General features: G+C 43.4%; 2 protein-coding genes across 5 annotated transcripts; one reads left to right on the top strand and one right to left on the bottom strand.

The window, feature by feature from the left end:
- Positions 1 to 56: 56 nt before the first annotated feature.
- LOC105695557 (dedicator of cytokinesis protein 9) lies at positions 57 to 16,955 on the bottom strand. 2 transcript variants are annotated; one of them, XM_023434623.1, is made up of 30 exons: positions 14,940 to 16,955; positions 12,083 to 12,398; positions 11,637 to 11,753; positions 11,331 to 11,509; positions 11,179 to 11,248; positions 10,682 to 11,122; positions 10,106 to 10,600; positions 9,876 to 10,042; positions 9,629 to 9,790; positions 9,474 to 9,553; positions 9,147 to 9,400; positions 8,794 to 9,035; positions 8,587 to 8,686; positions 7,796 to 8,167; positions 7,522 to 7,719; positions 7,310 to 7,456; positions 7,053 to 7,239; positions 6,936 to 6,962; positions 6,485 to 6,663; positions 6,206 to 6,414; positions 5,724 to 6,131; positions 5,367 to 5,667; positions 5,079 to 5,238; positions 4,855 to 5,015; positions 4,447 to 4,776; positions 4,226 to 4,367; positions 3,750 to 4,012; positions 3,322 to 3,679; positions 2,970 to 3,261; positions 57 to 2,869 (listed from the first exon to the last, which is right to left on the bottom strand). In XM_023434623.1, the coding sequence occupies exons 2-30, from the start codon at positions 12,179 to 12,181 to the stop codon at positions 2,635 to 2,637; spliced, it is 6,375 nt and encodes a 2,124-aa protein (XP_023290391.1). In that variant the 5' UTR covers positions 12,182 to 12,398; positions 14,940 to 16,955; the 3' UTR covers positions 57 to 2,634. The 2 variants fall into 2 exon arrangements, with proteins under 2 accessions (XP_023290391.1, XP_023290390.1); XM_023434622.1 differs by lacking the exon at positions 14,940 to 16,955 and having other exon boundaries at positions 2,635 to 2,869; positions 4,217 to 4,367; positions 12,083 to 12,181.
- Positions 12,675 to 13,947, top strand: LOC105695561 (transmembrane protein 242). Of its 3 annotated transcripts, none has more exons than XM_012417207.2 (3): positions 12,675 to 12,792; positions 13,037 to 13,449; positions 13,702 to 13,947. In XM_012417207.2, the coding sequence occupies exons 1-2, from the start codon at positions 12,681 to 12,683 to the stop codon at positions 13,426 to 13,428; spliced, it is 504 nt and encodes a 167-aa protein (XP_012272630.1). In that variant the 5' UTR covers positions 12,675 to 12,680; the 3' UTR covers positions 13,429 to 13,449; positions 13,702 to 13,947. The 3 variants fall into 3 exon arrangements, with proteins under 3 accessions (XP_012272630.1, XP_012272629.1, XP_012272628.1); XM_012417206.2 differs by having other exon boundaries at positions 13,648 to 13,947; XM_012417205.2 differs by having other exon boundaries at positions 13,593 to 13,947.
- Positions 16,956 to 17,561: the final 606 nt, after the last annotated feature.

Raw genomic sequence — 17,561 nt, 5'->3', positions numbered from 1 at the left:
TAGTTGAATAGTAGAAGAACTTATGAATATTAATCGATATTCGTACAGCGAAGAACTCTGAGTTATGCAGTAATTTACTGTAATCATAACCACATACATATGTTTCTTGTCAGCCTTATTCTTGTTACGTAGTTATCTACTTTGACACCTAATCTGAAGTATGACTCGTTCTACCTTAGCGTGGCGCTAGATGGATCGGTTAAAAAGTTTTACTCAATAGTCGAGCAATGTGCATGGCTTATTTTAATAATATAATGTTACGTCCAACGCGCAAATGAGCGTCCTTAAACATGTAAAAAACCCTGATAAAGATGATAGTGGACAACTTTCTCAAAGTTTCCTAAACTGGCTGATCTTCCATATCGTCGGACAGTCTCACCTCCAACGTATCTGAAATACCTTTGCAAGGTAATCGACAAAGAGGTTCGAAGCTTTTTTCCCTTTGCAACTTCTATCTTCTCCGATTAGAAAAAGATAAAATTGCACAAAGGAGATAATTGAGAGCAAAAGCAATCTTGGAAAGAAATTAATTTTACGCATCTAAAATTATCGACAAAGGATCCTTATATTACTGCAAAGCCTAGCAGTGCTTGTCTCACTTGTCCATATGTCGTGGAGAAGTATGCATAACGTGCGGTAAATGTTTGAAATTAACAACGTGGATAAACGTAATTCTTGCAAGGGCATTAAGCAACTTGTCATGATTATCAGCTGCAAGGCGCCGAATTCAGGTTTACAAAATTAATTCTATGCAAACAAGAGCGAAAGGACATTGGTACAAGCTCGACGGACCTAAAAAAATCGCGAGCACTTTGTACAGATACTCCGGGAAATTAATACGTAACTTCCTAAAAAAATAAGCGATCACCCAACAACAATCGGTACTCCCTAATACAATACAGCAGCGTACATACGGTTCAAGGCGGCCTTTAGAAATGCAAAGTGAAAATTAGTTCGAGCCAACATTCCTTCATTTTCTCCTTTTGTGAAAAAATGTAAAACCAGCCGCAAACAAGTTCCTTCAATTTTTAATATCTTACAAAGCCGGCTCAATGGAAATTTTTATTTTGATTTTGTAAAGACCACCTTGATGTACTTGTTGCAATAGATATAGCACCCCTCGGGGGACACATAGAAATACATTTGCGTTTATTGGATAACGACCAAGATGTGGTTATGGCTTTTAGTGTCACCATACATCGATACACGTAAGTATACGTAGATACATAAATCATTATGTATACACGTACGTAGGTACATGCGTGTTCCCGTTCGCATATATACATATCAGAAAAGTAATGTACACATAATAAATTAATTAATCGATTATTCAATTAATTAATTCTGTCCTTATATAGCGCATACATAAATGCCCTCTCGCTTGCAGTTACCTATCTACGATTGACTTATTCTACTCCTCCAAACTATCATTTGTATTATCGTGTATACGAAGAGAAAATAATCTCCAAATTGCCACTAGTGTATCCTGAAAGCTATTCGTATCTATGATTAAATGGAATCTGTTAAATAAAAATACTAGGCAAACAAATTTGCATGTATGCTTCACCGTGTTAAATACCACGTAGTATCAAAAGACTTTATAGTAACTTTCAAATACTTTTCCTCGAAGTAAGTGGCAGTGTTAGCATCACTAATAGGCCAACTTCTTGACGGCATGTTTCTCATGTGACTCACTAACAGTTCAAAACGTATTTCTCAACTCTACGAAAGGGACAGATATTGAAATGTACGATTGCAGACAAATGCGTGTTTGAAGTTGTGTACTTGACATCGATGAACCAAAGTTATCGATCCATTGCTACGAAGAACGGCTACAAGAATCTAGGAAAGGCAACGGCGAAATCGTTACTTTTCCTAGAGCTCCGAAATTAATATTTGATTGTGATAAGCCAATTTTTTTTCCTTTTTCTCTTCCTTTTTAAAAAATTCGTGTAAATTCACCTAGTTACCAGCGAAATTATGCAGCGTCAGTTAAGAATACTAAGCCCATCGGTGCATCTTGCCTACGAGTGACGAAATACCATTTTCCTAAGGAAGACAAACTCAGATAAAGTTTTTGCAAAACAGTGTACGAGTTTCTCAAAAGCACTTATCGTAAGTGAAGACAGTGCTCCACCTAAACTGATAGAAATGGAAGTGCTTAAACTGAAATCTAATTTGTACCTTTAGTCTGTACCAAGTAATATATATTATTCGGGGTATGTAAAAAAAATTGATCGTTTTTAGGAGAACAAATCAATCGATCGGTTCACTCGAATCCTCCTCATTTGATTAAAATCGATTGAATTAAACTATACATACCCTGAGAATTAGTCGAATCGATCATTATTAAACCCTACGAGTCATTTTACATTCGATATAAAAAAAACATCCTTCGGTGGAGCACTCGATGAAGCCTTTCCCTGGATACTTCGCAGTGCCCACCTCTTTAATCACTGTTAGCCTATAAAATAATTACAATTCTTTGTCGTTGTACCTGAGAATTGACAGAATACGACTTGATTTAATAACGGTCGATTCGAGGGTTAAAAGCAAATTACTTCTCTTTCCATTCGCTACAAATAAAGACTAGTCGAACGATTCCCAGTGGTGGAATAAAGTGCTAGTTAGACCTTAAGCTGTACTAGTATGGCTGTTAGCACCACTTATAGCACTAAAGAGAGCCGCGCTGTTTCGTTTGAAGCTCCCAACTTGCTCGTCCGGCCAAACCGATTCGCCGAGCAGGGAAGACAAATTTTGGCAGAGCTTTTGATAGTTCTCCCGCAACACCTCCTGATATTCGTGTTGATCGGCCGTTATCAGTTTGCTGTTGATCTGAAGAGCGGTGTAACATATCTTCACAAACTCCCTGAGGTAACGAAAGAAAAATACAGAAGCGTAAGAAATCACCATATCGGAAATATTAATCATTCGAGTGCAGACAAATTTCCAGGCCAATTTAAAAATACCTGAAGACGTCTTTCAGCTCGTCCACTTTATCATCGGGATACTGGGCAGAGAGTGCCGGATCCAGGAACGCGGATGCATACGCAAGAGGACCTGCATTGACGGTGACGCAAACGCTTCCTTGAAGCCTCAGTTGAAGTTTCTTGGCATCGGTTGGAGCGATCAAGGCGACGTCTTCCAGTTCCTGAACGCGCTGCCGCATCTCGTCCAAGGCCACTTCTATGGGGCTGAGCTCGACGACTCTCCTCTCGACGACGGGGATGCGTTTCTTGACATAGGGGAAACAGTATTGCGCTGCAAAGAAACGAAGAATTATCATATCCTACCCCTTGTACCGCTTTTACCGGTTCTTACTAGTCAGTATCGTGCGCCTCTTCCACTGGTACTCGGGATTCCCCCTGGCCTTGCCCTCCTTCGTGAAAGGAGTCTCGAACATGAAACAACCGACGTCGTGGTTCTGCTCGAACTCGGTGGGCCTGGCGTCCAGCTCGAATTTCTCGAAGTAAGGGGTGACATGGGTCACCTGGATGTACGCAAACTTCTGGTCCAACTCGGCGGAATTAACCGGGACCGAGTCCATGATCATCTTTACGTTCTCAGGGCCGAACTTCTCGGAATGCAGTCGATGCAACCGCTCGGAGATCTCGGAGAGAGACGTCACCTTCGGCTCCTTGTAGATGTACTCCTGGCCGTTCTCCTCCTCAAAGTATGCCTGGACCGAAAGATCGACTTATCTCGATCCCTTATCAATACCCAAGATGTGACGATGGCGATGCACTTACGGAGCCGAAGAACGCAACCCTGTAGAATCTGCCGAGCAGCCTCCTCCCACTCCGGGTGACCTCGACGATCTTGTTGCAGGCCTGCGACAGGTGTTGGTAACAATTCGACAGGGCCTCGTAATTTCTCTTGTCCTCGTACATCGGTATTATCAATCGGTACAGATGGCCCAGCAGCTCGAATCGTTCGGCCTTCTCCAACATCTCGGCTGCGCTCTCCAGCTGCTCGAGAAGGAGGTACTCGTTGTAGTGGATATCTTGTACGCCTGGAAGTTCATTGAAAAATAACGCGTCACTCGTAACACGACTTGTATTTTTCTAGGTATTCATGCAACGTGCATTCACGACACGCGATAGAAAAATCACGAGCAGATGACCAGGAGACATGCAAGAGGATCGGAACGAACGAAGACGTCATGCTTCTATCTACCTACGATATCTAATAAAGGACAAACATGTGCAAGACATACAAATCTCACCAGCATCGAGCTTCAGTCCGCGCTCGTCTTTCAAAATGTTGACAGAAATCTTTTCGAACGCTTCGGCGCCCCAAGAGTGGATGTTCTTCAGCTTCAGATATTCGGCCATCAGCGCAGCTATATGCAGCTGGCAACAAGCGGCCTGCAACCGAGATACTTATTGCACGTCGCAGCTCGTAGAATGGTATCGAAAATTAATAAGAGCATTAGATTTATCCTACCTCGGAGAAGTTTCCGTCTCTCGCGTGATTCCTGGCCATGGTTTCCAGCCAGGTGTGCCTCAACTCCGGAGTGCTGGCGTACGAATTAGCCAAACTGTGCTGCAAGTCGACCAGCATCTCGGGATCGTTGTTGTGCTCCCTCATTTGAGCGGTAGCCATTAACACGGTTCTGATTCTTTTATTTAAATCCTTGACCTCGACCGGGAACCCGGTTCCCTTCATGACCTTATCCGAGGACGCGTAGCTGTTAATCAAGGACAGCGATTCCTGGAATCTTGAATTATTCAGACCAATGACGTTGCCGAGCATCTGCGAGACCGAGATTATGACCTAAAAAAAAAATACAAGGTTACTTCGGTCCTTACATTTGTAGAATTAGAAACACTTTAAAAGGGAATTCGATCGTACTTGCAAGTGCACTCTGGTCAATCCCTTCCTGCTGGTGAACTCGAAATTGCTTCTCATTAACAAATACAGGAGAGCACAAGACTCTTGCCTGATCGAGCTTAGTTTGCTGTTGCAGCATCGCAGTAGTTCGTAACACAGCCTGCCGCACAACACGGCGTTACCTGCGAGAGCAATTATTGTGACAAAGTTGGGGATGATAAGAGAATGCAAGATTTATTACGTACCCTGAAAAAGAACGATGGAATAATTATTCAAGAAGGCCCGAAGCCCGGCGAAAACGTGTCGGAACAGAGTCTCCGACTGGCCGAGCTGAAGGAAGAGAAGGTAGATCCCGAATATCTTCTGCATCACGGGATTGTCTCCGTCTCCCGCTAGAAGAGCATCCTGGGGAGCGATAAAAAATTAATCCAATTTGAATTTTTATTTTAGAGGTCCACGATTGGAAAGAAATAATTCTAAGCTTCCCTGCAATTTGGATCATGCTCAGGAGTACTCAATTCTGCTTAGGTTACCTTGAAGTGAATGCAGAATAATCCCACGCAGTCTAGGGCTATCAATCCCACTTCCGTAGCCATGTTAGCATCCAACAGAGCTTGATATAATTTTCCACTATCGTTTTCGGCGAGATTCTCCCTGGCGGTGGAATTATGAGGTTGGAGGGTCCCAGTCGCAGGACTTTCCGATGAAAAATCAGGAGGTGCCATCCTGGCAGGCAGCGTCATCGCCTTGACGGTCCGAGGTTTCCCACTGCTGTTGGCTAGATTTGTGGATATCTGCCTTCTTCCAACGTATTTGAAATGGTGGAGGCTCAACCTGAAGAGCGAACGAATTTATAACGTTATCTTCAACCAGGGTAAACTCGAACTCACTCTATGACCGTGAAGAAGCTCAAAGTCTCGACGTCGCTGCACTGCTGCCACCAGGCGATGACCTGATGATCGCCCAGATGTTTGATGACAAACAGGAAACAGAGCAGCAAATCCTTGACTTCGGAGGATTGCAATTTGTCGCATCTAGGAGAAGCCTGAGTGACGCTGAGACTTCGAGAATGGCCCTTCTCCTCGCTGGTGCCATTTTCGGCAGGCTCTCGAATTATCGCCGTCTCTTGTGAAACATTTGACTGAGAAGCACCGGACATCGTCGAGGCGTCCGACTCTATGCTTGCGCAAGAATATCCATTGACGAGACCCTGACCGGCTATAGCAGCAAAGTACGTCGAATCTCGAAGATGCATCGACGCTCTAACGGGGGACTGACTGTCGAGGTGCAGGGTAAACCTGGGAAAACAAAGAAAAAGCGTACACATTATTCAGAAAATATTTCAAAGACCTGGTAACCGACTCGATCGCACCTGTGAATTGACTTTGGTGTTCCAGTGGCCACGGGACTCCCCGTGGCATCCTTACTCGCGAGAAACGTGCTGCTCGTTGACAACCTATTGGCAGGATTGTGTTTCACCTCGGCCTTGACCTCGCTATGGACGGACTGCAGTCTGTGTAGATTTTCGAGCACGATCCCGAGCCAGGGTATATAAATTGACGCTATTCTACTCAATTGACCCTGAAACCCGAACGACTTGTTATAGACTCATGCTCGAGAAGAAGAGCTCGACGCTAGTCTGTGATCGTACTTTATTTTGGTATCTATCGTCCAGCTCATGCTTCGCGATCAGGTCCCTCAGGGTGGAGATCGCTACCCTGCGGATCTGCACGACCTCGTTGAGGGACATCTTGACCTCCTGCAGGAGAAGACCGACCAGGAAGTGGTGCTTGCAGAAGTCCTCCGATAAACAGTACTCGTTCACCAGATCTGAAAAGAACCGGGAGAAATAAGCTGGGTTCTCTACGACGGATCGTCGGTGCGAAAAGGTGGATTAAATTCGACATTCAAGTGGAACGAAGATCTGACGAAGTACGCGAACGTGTACGAAAACTGTCTAATCGCTACGAGGCTGTCACTACTCTCTCGTCCAAGCGAAGCGACGAAAAGGGCCAGTGGAAAGGGGTTTATTTTCGCTTGCAAAAGGTCGTGAGAACACGCGGAATACGTTAAAGGAGTGCGGGAACGTTGGCTGAACGTACCGTCACATTCGGGCTCGGTCCCTGTCTCTTCGAAGCAAAGAACGAAAGCGAGCGTTACAATTCGTTTACGTATTGCGAGGAAGGTATGCCTCATTAGGATTTCCCCGGAGATCTTACCTCTACTGGTCACTCGGGACTGCATCATGGGCAGGTTGAACGATATGTAATGCTCGTGCGAGCAGACGATCTGTAGGAACGCGAACTTGAAGTCGTGCAACGTCCTGGGGTCTCCCGGGGCAAAGTGGTCCATATAAAAGTTGATCAAACGGAAGACGAACCCTCGATCCATGAACGTCAGGCATCTCTGTTGAAAGAAAAGAGTAACGCGGGTCATTGGAGCAAAAACCTAAAAGAACAGTAGGAGAGACCTTCACCTTCAAGAAATGGGCGAGGCTCTTGTTCAACTCGTGCGTCTCGACGGGCATCTCCTTGTACTTGTTCATGATGTACGGGGTCACGACCTCAATGAGATGCTTTATCCTGTCGAGGTATTCCTTGCAAAACCGCTCGTTTCTGTGCATCTGCCATTAAAGCGGGCATTTACGCGTCTCGAGAGCCGCTTTCTTCTCGCAGGAGGCGTACTCACCTTTATTCTGCCGGTCGTTAATAAATGCTGAGCCATGCTCTTCACCATGATCTCGAAGAAGAAACTGGAATGGTGCATGAACTTGTTGACCACCAGGAAGTCGGTGTTGCTCGGCTGCAACAATATCGGGAGGTTCTTCGCGAGTTGTTCGTGCACCGTCGTGCTCCCGTTCCCCTTGGAAGGCGACACGAAGACGAACTGCGAACGGAAGCGAGCATTAATCTCGGATAACTCCTTCGCGTTTGATGTACCTAACGAATAATCGATCCTAGACCTTGACGTAAGCCTGCAGGATTTCTTTCCGGCCAGCGTCGTGCACCAAATTTATTATGTGGACCAGCACCCTGATGATGTACAGCTCGACGTCCTCGCTGGTGTTTGATATCAGCAGGGCAAAAAGCTGGTTCAGAATAGTCGGTAGAAACGTGATAGCGGTGACTAGCTGTATAGCGTGAGCGGCTTTCAATATCTTGCAGGTTTCCGAATCGGACGGCACCGCCGAGGGCTTCGTCTCCAGGATCCTCTCCGCGTGAGCGAATAAATTGTGCAAATGAGGGTCCTTGGTAAATACCGTTGAGATAAGTTGAAACCCCACTGTAAAGATCTGCCTCTGTGCGTCCACCCAAGTGATCTCCGGGCCAGCGTTCTACAGAAGGAAGGAAATATTTATTTTTACGGGTACTTTCATTCGGTGAAATCGTGAATCTTATATATGTATGATAAATACGGTAAAAAAGCACACAAAGCCCAGTTGGTGATGCATCCAAAGCACAACCATAATGCTAAAGTTAACTCACGTATGGGACGATGATACAAAATGGTAGAATTGTCAACATTCAGAGAGGCATGCCCCGGTATCCATTTTTTAAATGCCAGCTGCAAAGCTAATGCTTCCCCAGAGATCTCAGTGTTGCGATACATGCTATATTTTTTTTTTCAAATTTTTACCCAATGTATTCGATCGATGATGCAAGTACCGTAACATTGAAAGGTTCGGAGGGGAAGCAAAGCCTTTGAACATAAAAAACATTAATGTGCTGATGATTGAGATGATCTTACTCTTACCCCTTTCCCCAGGCCAAGGGGTTGTATGGAAAGGTATCCTGCAGGTAAATGCGTTGCTACTGGTAATACTTGAATATTTGCATCCATATCGACGTTCAATCTAATAACAAAAATTTTTAAAACAGTAAATACATTTTTTTTATTTATGGAGGATGTGATTAAATGTTCATCTAACAGAGATTTAATGGAACTGTCAAACGAACTCACCTTCCCTTATGTAGCAACGGTGCCCAAGCATAACCTACGCAGTTTTCAATGCCATTCTCTTTTTTTTTATTCATATCGCAACTGATATGGTAAAACGAGAAAAGGAGGTGATGCTTTTGGTGAAGCTTTGTCGGCAGCCTTATTTTGATCTCTTCGTACCAGGATGGAACTGCGCTATGATGTAATACTGCACACGATGCTCGTAGACTCAGGGGAGGTGCACCTGGTCTACCGTAGATGCACTGTTAAACGAGACACTAATTAATGTTCCTAAATTTTAGCAGAGCACTTTTCAAATTTTACGTAGGATAATAATTGTTACTATTGATCTGTCAAATTAAGATTTACAATACCCTCAGTGGTTGTATGTCCTCGTTATCATCATCCCTCAACTCAACGATACACACAATATTTCTGGCTCGTGTAAACATTTTCTGGGTATCGAAAGACAAAGTCTGAGGGTAGACGTAAAGGTGATTAACGTATGTTGTATAGGGATGGACCTCTCTTTCGGAAGAACTTTCAAATTCTGCAACTTCGATGGTGGGACAATTTGTGGGTGGTATAGGAAATTGCTTCAACGGTGTTAACGATGTTGTCAAAGTATCTAAAAACCATATTGAGAATTACATTATTACATTCGTCAAGGATAAGGTAGAAATTTCTTGAAAGATGCTCACTTTCAGGAATGTCTGTAATGGGTTCAATTTTTAATTTCAACCATCCCGGTATCACAGTCAATTTGTTAAGTTTTTCAGGTCTGAAATGTCATAAAAAGTGTTAAATTTTTATTCCGGTGGATTTTCGCTACATAGTAAAATCAAAGAGCACATACTTCCTGTACTCCGAAAGGAGTCTTAGTAATTCTTCGTCCCTTATCTTATTTGGCTCTTGCCTGTATATGGCTGGAAAGTCAGATGACGTGTCCAATTCATTACTGTATAACCTAAACAAGGGCCTTGCCGCCCAAGCGAAGGGCATTCTGTAATTGCCCAATCTAGAGAAATCATGAAAGCGAAATATTAATCTCCGTAGTTTCAACAATTGTACGTTGGAAAAATGCTTTGCTCCGGTATCATTACCTTTGGCAACATGCTCGAACCTGTTTGTGTACTTTTAAGCCTAAACGAGGGTCCTTTGTAGCTCGAAGGTACGGTTCTGAAGTCTGACAAATGCTACCCTGCAGAATCTTATCGATCCTTACAACAAGAAAAATATCAGGATGTGGATTGCTGATGCTCAGTATTGCCTGAAATAAATACGCCAGTCGTTAGAAAGTCAGATAGAAATTTAGAATTCTTAAAGATCATACCTGCTTTGGATACATGATCCACTCCACAGGAATATTTTTAATTTCATCTGGCATTTTAGTATCTTCAACAGTCTCGGACATAACACCCTCCGGACTGAGTTCCTTCACCATGTCTCGGACAGCTTCATGATTAATATCAAAGTGGAAGTTTTCTGTGAGCTTTCTGCCATTTCTAGCATCAAAGAGGCTCAACGTGGTTTGATAAGGTTCAACTTGGCATAGAGATTCTTTTTCATCTATCGGTGCTTGGAGTCTAAATTTAAGACTTTCGCATTTAACAAAAATTCGTTGGCCAAATTGTTCCTTGTATGGATCCACGTTTGTTTCGTGAATATTTCCAGTTGGACTTTTTACGTGGGACATTAGTGGATACATACTAAATAATCTTCTTCTATTTTCTCGCCTTGCTAGAGCTATACTGGTATCTGTTTCACGTGAATACTTTATCAACTGAGGATTCATACTCTGCTCTAACCCCTTCAATGTGCCATAAACCTAAAAGGCAAATCATATAAAATAATTAAATGGTAATTGCAACCATGATTAAATCTATTTTCATATTTAGATAATATATACCTGCATCGGTTGTGGAGACGGAGGTGGTGTATTGCATGTTCTCTCGAGAGAAGCTGCCCTCTTTTCTTCCTGTTGTTTATAATGTTGCACTACAGAACTTAATTTTAACAGCCAATCTTGCAATTCGGTCTCATTATCAGCCGCAAAAGTGTACGACTTTTGAGTACCACTCATTCGCAATTCAAAACAGTACCTTCCACGTTTTGGATTTCTTACAACTTCGGTACAGAAATCCATAACTATCGTCAACTTTGCTTCGCCCTTATTTTCATCTTTGAATAATTCCAGGATATAAGTGCCATCAACTTCTTGTCTCAGATGACAATATCGTCGCTTGAATGACTTCGAGCCAATATGTACGAACATTCGATCGCCACTTCCAATTTCTGGACCCTTCATAAGGTAGCCTTGTTTTGTTATGCCATCACTTTTTGTTAGGTCCTGAAATTATTTTAGTTGATTAATTTGTCAGATTTCCTGAAAACGAAAATGTATACCTCGTCCACCTGATCCACGTCTGTGTCAATTTCATATACTTCATCTCTTAGGTCATCTGATCTGGTATTTCTATAAAATGCCATAGAATTTTATTGTTTCATCTTTGAAAATTAAAACAGTTGCAATTATGAATTTTAGGAATGTATCGTACTTGGGCAAATCAAGGTAGGTCCCACTATATGCGGTGTATTTATAGTGAATAAGATTCCAGTTGGATGCATAGCTCCGCAGACATTCTTTAGTAAGGAGATTTTCCTTTTCTTCAGAACTTTCCAAAATCTGTGGCACAGTAGGCACGGTAGTTCGGTACCGTCTAGGCAAAACCACTTGCTGAAAAGAAGGAAATTATAAATTCTAACATATTCAAAAAACTGATAATAATTCATACATAATTTTAAACATTATTTATTCAGAGAATTAATACCATATTAATAGCACAGAGTTGACATATTCTTACCGACACGTCATCCTGAGGATAAAGTAGGAGTTCTCGCTGCGGATCATTTTGCAGCAACGTCTTGTTCTTCAGAACAAAACTTTCAAAATCAATTGGGTCAACCAAATGTGGTTTATTCTGAAACAGTGAATACTTCCAGTGACTAAATTTAAAAAAATGTATTACCAAAGAAGTTATTTGAAAGTCGTTTATAACATTCTCAGATAACTTGACCCACTACGCTTAGTATCAAACAAGACGTTAATATTTCATGAGGAAGTTTCAGAGGCACTGCGAATGCTACGGAATGGTAGCACCATTGAGAATTAATGTCCAATGTGGGGAACCGATAGAGATAAGCGAAGTGGAAGTGTACATCCTCTCGGAGCATTTATCTCATATCATTGCATAATTGTGCTTGCAAGTGAATTTGCATGTGTTTACTCGTAGGAAGGCAGTGGGCTTACCTGCACCGTGCTCTCGCGAACGACCTGAGAAACGGTTTCCCGGAGCTGCGCGGCCATGCCCGGTTTTCCGAGGCCACGCGTGAACTTTCTTTCACTCATTCTGAACGATGACACCGCAGCCGGATCACCTTTTATAAGGAGAAATCAGTGAAAACATCGCGTACACCCATCTCTGCACCACTACGTTCCTCTCGGTTCCCCTTTGCGGCCACTTACGACCTGTTCCGCATGTTTAACTCCATCGATAATGGGATTTCTAATGACAGTTGCATCGCGAGTCGTTCCTAAAGTCAACAGCGCCTCGCTAATCTAGGAACTGAGAGAAATGGAATTATCGCAGCCTACCTATGTGCGACGAGGAGAAAAAAAGTAGATCCGCACCTGACAACGTGTCAGAAATTCCACTTCAACCTGTTTCGACAAGATTGTTTTACCCTGTAAGCTAAAGTTACTATATTAAAGTGTTATCCACAATTGTGTGCCAGAAAATCGACGCAGCATATCGATCATCGACAATCCTAGTTGATGCCCGAACGGCGGAATTTGATTGGACGTCATGTCTACCTAACCGACCAATGAGCGTCGAGTATTTGCAGAAATGGCTACCGGTTTAAATACTGTTGTATCGGAGAATATAGATACGAATTCATTGAAAAATGGACAGATGACAACTGCGGAGGATACAGAGAAGAAAAAATATAATTTTCGAGGTAACTTTATTTCACGTTTTAATAAATAAAACCTTCTTTCACTTGCATTGCTTGATACTCGCTGAACTAACCTCAAAATCTTGAGGTTATACAAGAGATTTTTATTAAATATGTGTCAACGATTTTATATCCGTTGAGAATAAAGCTTCGAATCCATTAATAGAACCTTACGAAATGATCGTTAAGAGTGGTTCCCTCGCATAACATTGTTTTAGGAAAAAATGTGATTTTCTTTCAAACACAGCTACAATATTTTTGACCGCTGTCGCTGGTATGTCTACTATCATTGGGTTTGGAGCAGCATTAGGAGCTGTAAAAAAGCAGGATCCCAAGGGTTTTAGCGAAGGCATAGTTGGGGCTAAAGGCATGGCCGAAACCGGATCGTCATTGGCTCTTAGAGCTTTAGGCTGGGGTACTTTGTACGCCGTCTCAGGTTGCAGCATTTTCTTTTACGCTATATGGAAACTTTCGGGAGCCACGAATGCCGCAGAGTTTCGATTGAAAATGGGTTCTCTGTTACCCACTATACCAAAAAATGATCCTCCTCAAAGCAGAATAGAATTTGAGGGACTCACTGACTTGCTGAAGTACGTTTCCGAGGACTGGGGCAAAGAGAATACTCCAACGACAAAATGATAATTAATTATTTTAAACGTTGTATGTATATTAATAATTTATTTAGATACCGTAATAAAACTTTGTTAATTTTAAGATAGATTTGGGATCGTTTTGTCTACACGATGCTATGCTCCATTTTCGCTTGAATTTTTATTAAATGCTTCGTTGCTAATTATTTGTAGGAGCAATATCAAAGTAACGTATATTTATATATGTGTACTGCTTTCCTGTAAGCAGCTGTTATCTAAGTTCAAGAAATACGAAACTCTAAGAGAGAGAGTTGTCCAACAGGGACCTGACAAGTGCTGACATCTTTAAGACCGACGGAAACATGTAAGCAGAACTTGACGTGGGAGGATTAAAGAGAAATTAATGGGAACGAAGAAATACTTTCTCCGCGTTATGTTGCTGATATTTGCAATTAGTTGTGACTAGGGAAGCAATTAAAAATTAAGTTTCCTAGAAAGCTAAACAGTTAGTTAACACAAGAGAATTTTATAAGTGTTTTTCCCCCCAAAAAATTATAAACGTTAACGAGAAGTTTACAATCATTTTCCAATCGTTACTAACATCCTTTCATTTCTTTATTCCCAACGCATCGTAAGACTTTACTTCGTCTCGATACAAAGTCTATGTTAACGATAGAAGTAATTTCTTATTAATTGACATCACTATTTACACCTTCACCTTATTCAGATTAATTTAAACCAACCGACTCGACATTTGACATTCGGTAAAATAACTACCTTAATTGATGTCAAAAGTTGGCACATCTCCATTTTAATAAAAATCCAACCAGCTCCGCAAAATACAGTTGAATTACTCAACTTATGCATCGAGCAGTCAAAAAACGATCACGACTATCAGAATTCCTCGCAATCAGGTTAATGATACATACATCGGTTATTTGCAACGATACGCACGTTTTTAAATTAATCCCAGATAGAGCAATTAGAATGACCCCAAACCATTCCCAAGAAAAAAAAGAAAGTGGTAAGTATTCTTTGTACGGTACGTCCGCGTCTAAAAAAAGTGGAAGTTAAATCACCTATCATAATAAGATGCATGCAAATGTACATTATCTATCTCAAACGTTTTAGTAACGAGCCGACGGAATCGCTAATTGTTGAATTATGCTAAGGTTCAGCCAATTCAGCAGAACACAGTCAAGGCCCCCGTAGTCGACATCGTGGAAAAGGGAACACAATGAGGACGAAAAAAATCGGATATTCGTTAAAAATTCGAAACTCATTCCCAGTTCGAGTCGCCTAGCAGTGACCTTCCTCGGCCGTCTCCTCGTCGAAGTGCAAGTACAAGACCAGACGAGCAGACATCGCGTAATAGCGTTAGCGAAGGTACATTGGCCAGCATGGATAGGCTTCCGTTAACTCGCCGTACATCGACGGTGCGATCAACCTTTAAGACCATTACCGGCTTGCCAGTGCCGAAGAAGGAAGTGCACCAGCTCGACCCTGCGTATCCACGTGCCGAAAACTATCCGCAATAAGTCCGTGCTTATCTAATCGTACCTAATTCATCGTACGACGATAAGGGCGCCGATCAAACTCTCGCTTCATGGTCAGCCACTTGGCAACGACCTTCCGGCTTGCATTGTCACGGTCATTTCTGGACGTCCTTCCAGGCTTCTTTATCTCCAGATCCTCGTGTATGCAATTGTACGCGAAAACCTGGAAATAACGCTGCCACTTATTACAGATAATTAATGGCATAACGACCAGAGGAAGGAAAAGGTTCGACTTAAGTAACGACTTCATCCGAGAGTAACGTCTCGGTAGCTTCGGCGTTTTCGATTGCGCAAGCATTATGCACTCGTTAACGGCCCTCGGATGTACTTACAATGTATGTAAAACGTCGACATGACTCATGCATGTTCGGCGGGTCGCGGTACAAACAGGAGAGGGAAATGGACTAGAGTCCAAATTGAACGAAATCGTTGAAAAGGGGTAAAATCTCGAGACCACCCAAATGCGAAGAATCGGATGCATTCGGAATGTCGCATTATCGGCTCGCATTGACCTGCGTCGACGTTAATTAGCAGTAAGTGCATATTAATACACGTGTCGTTGACTCGCGCCGACATTGCGAGCCGATAAATCTAGCGATACGCTTATCGTTTACAGGCGCTCCTCGTTGGGCTACATTACATTTCTTGTTCTTTGGCCTCGCTAGGTAAAAATGTCAATTGCATTCGACTTCCGCGTGTGTATTAATTTTCTCATAAGCCACCACCTCATAAGCTACCACCTTGCGATTACCCTTTGACCCGCCTGGCATAAACATGAACCAAAGGGGGATTAATCGATCACGGAGTCGCCTCGCGACGATACCATCGAAAGACCAACCGAATGGCATAAAAGGTGTAGCGTTTTTGGCCATTATCATTTGCTGCATCCGCGACGCGTAACTTTCGTACCGTGCCCTAGAAAATCCGCATTGCGGTCACTTATTCACGGTGGAAAAAAAAAAAAATCACCCCGGGATAAATCTTTTGTAAACAGCGAATACAAATACGCTCGGCTATTAAAAGGTGGCCGGATTGCAAGAAAAAGCGATACGCGCTCCAGAGGCCTCACCCGACGATCCTTCGCGTGGCTTATCATTGACACAGTCTTCCAGAGATAGCATTAACATTAATTAAATTAACGACGCGTGCTCGGCGGCTAATTAAGCGCAATGTCCGCGCATCGAAACGTCGGGATTTGCAAGTCGCGCGATATGCGACACAGCTGACGGGCAACGGAAGAGCGCCGATTTGAAATTCGAATCGCCTGGTTTATTACGAATCTGAATAATTTAAGCCGTCGAATATGCGATTCGCGATGTCGGTCGGAGCCGACCGTGTGAACTCGGGTCGGGAAATTAGTCTCGCTGAATGTGAAGGAAAAGAAAAAAAAAAAGAAAAAGAAAAAAAACCGCGCACGCAACTCCGCTGAAAGAGCCGAGTCGGGGAAGCCTCGTGCCTCGTCCGTGTCCCATCGCCGGAGTCGCGTGATCCTCTCCTCACTCTGGAAGGCGTCAAAGTCCACGCCGGTCGCTGTTTGCCGGACGATACCGTCTTTCGGGTATTAAAGGGTCCAGATAAATTCCTCCTGGTTTTATTCCTAGGCCTGTCGCGCGTGGCGACCTGCACGATTTTTTTTTCCCGCTTAACGTGTAACATACGATCCTCCTCCCGACGATTTACATGGAGGTGGGTTTCTTGCTCGTCGCGTCCCCGAGCAAGGAAACCGTATTTACTGCGAGCGTTAATTACAATCTTGAGAAGACAAGGGTCACGGATACCGGGCCTGAGAGAAAGAGAGAAAAAAAACGTTCCGGCGTTTTCATCACTCGGTCGGCGTAAGGACGGAAGGTGGAAGCGCAGGAAATCCGTCCGGCGAGTTTCCGAGGTTCGGCACGAGGCTCGAGGGGAACGGCGCGCAATACGGCGGACTCTGCCGACCTCTCGTTTCCGAAAGGACGGGCAAAGTTCGCCGGCGTTTCGCGCATTCGCCTTGGGCGAGCAGGAGGAAAGATTTCCATGACGCGTCGCGTGGTCGCGCGGGTGTCCCCTCTCGCGTCACGCGTAACGTAACGCCGAAAGGTATTCGACGTCGTCGCGCCGTGTCAGGGTTCAACACTTCCGTCATTTCCGAGGTGCATTTTTGCCAAGTCCGAAAAACTTGGACCTCCACCTGGAAGTCCACGTGAACTACGTCGGGCCGTCTCCTCGGTCGTCCGGTCGAGTTAACCCTTCGAGGTACGGAATATTAAAAAATAGAAAAAAAAAAAGCCCATGTCGCACGGAAATTTTATTCCCCTTTAAATCCAAGAAAGTTGTTATATTTTTATTGATACGGGAATGACAATGTAAAAACATGAAAAAATAATAATAATTCAATTAAGTTTGTTGTCATAGAGTGGGACTCAAGTAGTCCCACCGTGCATGTTCACGCGTTAAAAAGGTGGGACACTTTTAATACCACCGTGCCTCAATGAGTTAAGCGGGAGGTGCAGCCAGATCCAATTAATCATTCCCACCTGCAAGAAAGAGTTCTCGCGTAATTTTCCGAAGGATCGGGTTCCCGAGTTCCTCTCGCGGAGCGTCTCGTACGATTTACGTCGGCGGAATTAATCGCGCCCTGCGGTAG

Source organism: Orussus abietinus, unplaced genomic scaffold (assembly GCF_000612105.2).
Source record: "Orussus abietinus isolate OABI.00-Male unplaced genomic scaffold, Oabi_2.0 scaffold4, whole genome shotgun sequence".
In the NCBI taxonomy this organism is placed as follows: domain Eukaryota; kingdom Metazoa; phylum Arthropoda; class Insecta; order Hymenoptera; family Orussidae; genus Orussus; species Orussus abietinus.
Note: the sequence above shows the minus strand (reverse complement) of the source record. Positions and strands in the feature narration are given on the sequence as shown.

Bases quoted from the DNA above. Each gene is read 5' to 3' on its own strand.
- LOC105695557 (XM_023434622.1), bottom strand. From the start codon at position 12,181: ATGAGTGAAAGAAAGTTCACGCGTGGCCTCGGAAAACCGGGCATGGCC. The intron at 11,123-11,178 runs GTATACATTTTC...AAATAATTTCAG, and splicing joins ACGTGGATCAGGTGGACGAG to GACCTAACAAAAAGTGATGG. The intron at 9,791-9,875 runs GTAATGATACCG...TGATTTCTCTAG, and splicing joins GTTCGAGCATGTTGCCAAAG to ATTGGGCAATTACAGAATGC.
- LOC105695561 (XM_012417207.2), top strand. From the start codon at position 12,681: ATGGCTACCGGTTTAAATACTGTTGTATCGGAGAATATAGATACGAAT. The intron at 12,793-13,036 runs GTAACTTTATTT...TTTCAAACACAG, and splicing joins GAAAAAATATAATTTTCGAG to CTACAATATTTTTGACCGCT.